This window comes from Neophocaena asiaeorientalis, unplaced genomic scaffold, assembly GCF_003031525.2.
Source record: "Neophocaena asiaeorientalis asiaeorientalis breed wild unplaced genomic scaffold, Neophocaena_asiaeorientalis_V1.1 scaffold648, whole genome shotgun sequence".
Taxonomy (NCBI): domain Eukaryota; kingdom Metazoa; phylum Chordata; class Mammalia; order Artiodactyla; family Phocoenidae; genus Neophocaena; species Neophocaena asiaeorientalis.
This window is the reverse complement of record NW_020172781.1, coordinates 3,250,352-3,254,229: the sequence shown is the minus strand read 5'-3', so window position 1 is coordinate 3,254,229 and position 3,878 is coordinate 3,250,352. Positions and strand designations below refer to the sequence as shown.

Below are 3,878 nucleotides of genomic sequence, written 5' to 3'. Positions count from 1 at the left end.
GCATGTGGGATCTTCCTGGACCGGGGCACGAACCCGTGTCCCCTGCATCTGCAGGCGGACCCTCAACCACTGCGCCACCAGGGAAGCCCTAAAAACATATTTTTAAAAAACTAAACAACGATTTAATCTCTGAAGAAAAAAGTGTATAAACCCAAGTTACTGTCTTAGTTCATATTCTGGGGGAAAAGAAAGAAACTACTAAGGACCTGGCTGGGTATGTTTTAAAAGCAAAAGGGCTAACTGTAGTTGCAGAAGAAATAAAATATCTAAAGGCATTTAAAAAAAAAGTAAGCATATGAGGGGCTTCCCTGGTGGCGCAGTGGTTAAGAATCCACCTGCCAATGCAGGCAACATGGGTTCGATCCCTGGTCCGGGAGGATCCCACATGCCACGGAGCAACGAAGCCCGTGCGCCACAACTACTGAGCCTGTGCTCTAGAGCCCGCGAGCCACAACTAGCTCGTGCTCTGCAACAAGAGAAGCCACTGCAATGAGAAGCCTGCGCACCACAATGAAGAGTAGTCCCCGCTCACTGCAACTAGAGAAAGCATGAGCGCGGCAACAAAATAAAGGATGCAGCCAAAAATAAACAAATAAATAAATTTATATTAAAAAATTAAGCATGTGAAAATCTAATTCAGGGAATGAATAAAATACAGGATAGTCAATTTAAGGGTGGAAAAAAAATGACCAAAACCTTACAATCTCTCAAATTAAATTGAATCTTCATTCATCTTTAAGAGATGCCTAACTAAAAAACTTCTATGTTAACCTTTAAAGACTTTAAAGAGTGTGCCTTTAATGAGAGAGCAGTGTAAGATCAAGTACTTTACGTTTTAAATGACAAAACACAATCTTGGGTTTGGTGCACATAACTGGAGAGGCATTCAGTAATAGCTAATGAATAAGCAGAAAAGATCTTGAAAATGACTTGGTTCTGAAATTAGAAAGGTGCCAATTTTGTAGTAAGTAAGCAGATGGGACAAAAACAAAACCAGTCTCATTATTTAATAGTCAAACCAACATTCTCTCAGAGTCCTCTTGTGTTTATCTTTCAAACTAACCCGTGAGAAAATGTGTTTGACTCCACTGTCTTGATAGTTTGTAGAAAATTACAAATGTTTTTTAAAGTAATGGCTGGTTCTCTACTCCTAAATGTTGAATTTAATTGAAAATCTAGCAGAGCGGTTGTATTAAACTTTAGGAAGAATTTGTTCAAGCAGACATTCTAAAATCTAAGCTGCTTAAAAAATATACTTATAGGTGTAATTTGCAAGGGAAAACTCACTTGCAGGTATCAAATGAAATAGTCCCCTGTTATAATGAGATTTGTCACTCTCATATTAATACTAAAAGAATTAACAAGAAACTAACGACAATACCTTGATAATTTTAAGTGTACTTTTTAAAAAAAAAACTTTTAATGATAATTTTCAGATATACCTAGAAGAAACTGTATAACTGAACCCCTTCATCACTCATTAATATTGATTAGTGATCAATATTTCACTTTTTAAAAGTTATTTTTCAAATTGTGGTAAGGCATACATAACATAGAATTTACCATATTAACCATTTTTAAGTGTACTGTTGGTTTAGTAGTGCTAAGTACATACATACTGTTGTGCAACCAACTTCCAGAAATTAAAAATAAACTTTTAACACTAGAGTTCATATGCTGACCTGAGAGGAGTGAAGATTTTTTAAAAGTTTAATAAGAGTTTTAAACTATTTTATTACTGTCTATCAAGTCAACAGCAAAAAGTCAAATGTAATTTGTTCTTTTACAATAGAACCTTTCTTGTTACAGAATTTGAATATCTTTTTCCTTTGCTGAAGACATGTATAAAGGTTCCAAATGGAAACCAGGATGCTATAACTGCACACTCAGGATTACCCTGAAATCTATCACTAATCAAACTGACTGATATGATGTTCCTTTCAAGTTAGCTGTCTCTTTAATCAAGTCCCTCACTGAAGGAATTTCAAATCACAAGCATAAATCTCTGCAGTAGTACTTGTATATAGAGCCTGTAATCAAATCTCTTAAAAAAAAAAAGACACCCTTTTATTCCTAGACCTCTACTTCAAGTGAAAATTAAACAATTCAATTCACTGGGCTGCTTTTTGGCAGTCTACCTATAGGTTTCACAAACCACTTTTCAGAGAGGTATCTCAGGAGTTCATCGACTGGCAGACCTAGTTAAGAGGCCAACTGAACTACAGGGTTACAGTGGTTTCCTTTTTTTCTTCCCTGATTTACTTTTGATATGTCGTTGGAATACAGACACACTTCTTATTATAGAAAACTTTCTGAATCTACATTCTGACTGTCTGACCCGCAGCAGTGATATGGACCTCATTCAGGGCTGTACTATTCTCTTCTAACTAAGAATAAAAAGAACTGGTTGCAACCAAACTGGGTAACAACAGTAAATGCACAGGCAGAAAAGGATAAGCTCATCCCCACTGCCATGATGCACCTCCCCTATCCCCACTTTAAAAAAAAAAATCTAATTTTTATAAATGGTGGCAACCTGTACCACTTTCAAGGCCCTTTTCTAGTTAAGGTCAAGAAAACAAACAGGCATAGCTGCAAAAGACTTTGGTCCAGAGAAGTGGCAGAAATCTTACAGACACTTTAAGGGGTATTTATAACAATGGTTAAAGTTGTACGGTTCTCACAGGTTGCATTTGGCAAACCAACTGCATGTGTGAGACCCAGAACAGAAACAGAAAAGTACTGTTTAAATACATATAAATACTGAGGTCCAAATCAAATCCTCAACCAGTGGTCACATGCAGAGCGCAGGCTCACCTGATTTCTGCAATGGAACCATACTTCCCAATCCTTAACTATTTGAAGGCTATATAAAGCTCCTTTAGGGGCACTTGTTTCCCACAACTCTGAGCTGCCGGGAAGTTAAGACAAGGGCATCTGGAGGCCTTAACTCCAAAGCTGAAACGCTTTAGGCTAACACCCTGATTAGCGATTAACTACTTCTCTGAAAACATGGAGCATATTTTAAATGCTTCGCGACTTCCTAATTTCTCTGTGTGTGGACATCACCTCAGTGCTGTATAAATAAATGTCATACTGTAAACTCTATTTTAGATGCTGTGTACAGTACGTATACAGAACGGCCCACAGTGTTTGGAACCGTGCATAGACCCGTTTGCTGTGAGTAGGGTGGGAAAGCCAGGTGGGTTCAATGAATGCCCTCGTCTGATAATCCAAAACCCTCCATGCTACCCCGCTTCCAGGTGGTTTTCTGTGAGGGAGGATGAGCAAGAAAGGTGGGATGGGGTGGGGTGGGTGAGTGGCTCCCGAAGCTACCGAGGGCCGGCAGGCGGGTGCCTGGGCTCCCCCCCACCCCCCGCTTCCCACCCATCCCAGGAGGGACGTCCTCACCTCCAGCTTATCTGTCAGCTCCTTGTGCATCTGCTCGTACTGCCGGCTCATGTCCTGGTTCCTCTCGAGCAGTGCCTTGCCCAGTCGGGCCGCCAAGACCAGATCCTTCTCCTTCTGCCGGATCACCGACAGCAGCTCGGGATCCTGGGCGGGCGGCGGCTGCAGTTCGGCCCCCTCGGCTGGAGGCCCGGGCTCGGCCTGAGGATGCTCTCCGGGGTCGGACGGCCGTTCCCCGGCCGCCAGCAGCGCCAGCTCCTCCTCTAACGCCAGTTCCAGCTCCCCGGGGCCCCCGGGGAAGGAGACAAGGGCGGCGGCGGCGGCGGCGGCGGCGGCTGGATTCCCGACTGCGTCCGCGACCGCGGCGGGCAGCTCCATGCAGCAGGCGCTGTCCGGCTCTGCGGGTGCTGAAGCGCGGCCAGCCAAGCCCAGGCAAAAGGCGGACATGGCCCGCGCGCGCGGAGCCCGCA

At 43.0% G+C, this 3,878-nt stretch overlaps 1 protein-coding gene across 3 annotated transcripts in view; it reads right to left on the bottom strand.

Moving 5' to 3' along the window:
* The window catches only part of BICDL1 (BICD family like cargo adaptor 1), a 97,739-nt gene extending 93,867 nt beyond the window's left edge, over window positions 1–3,872 (bottom strand). For all 3 annotated transcript variants that reach the window (XM_024741380.1, XM_024741381.1, XM_024741383.1), the window contains exon 1: window positions 3,412–3,872. In XM_024741380.1, coding sequence (XP_024597148.1) covers window positions 3,412–3,855 — 444 coding nt within the window. In that variant the 5' untranslated portion in view covers window positions 3,856–3,872. The remainder of the gene's footprint in view (window positions 1–3,411) is intronic.
* Window positions 3,873–3,878: the final 6 nt, after the last annotated feature.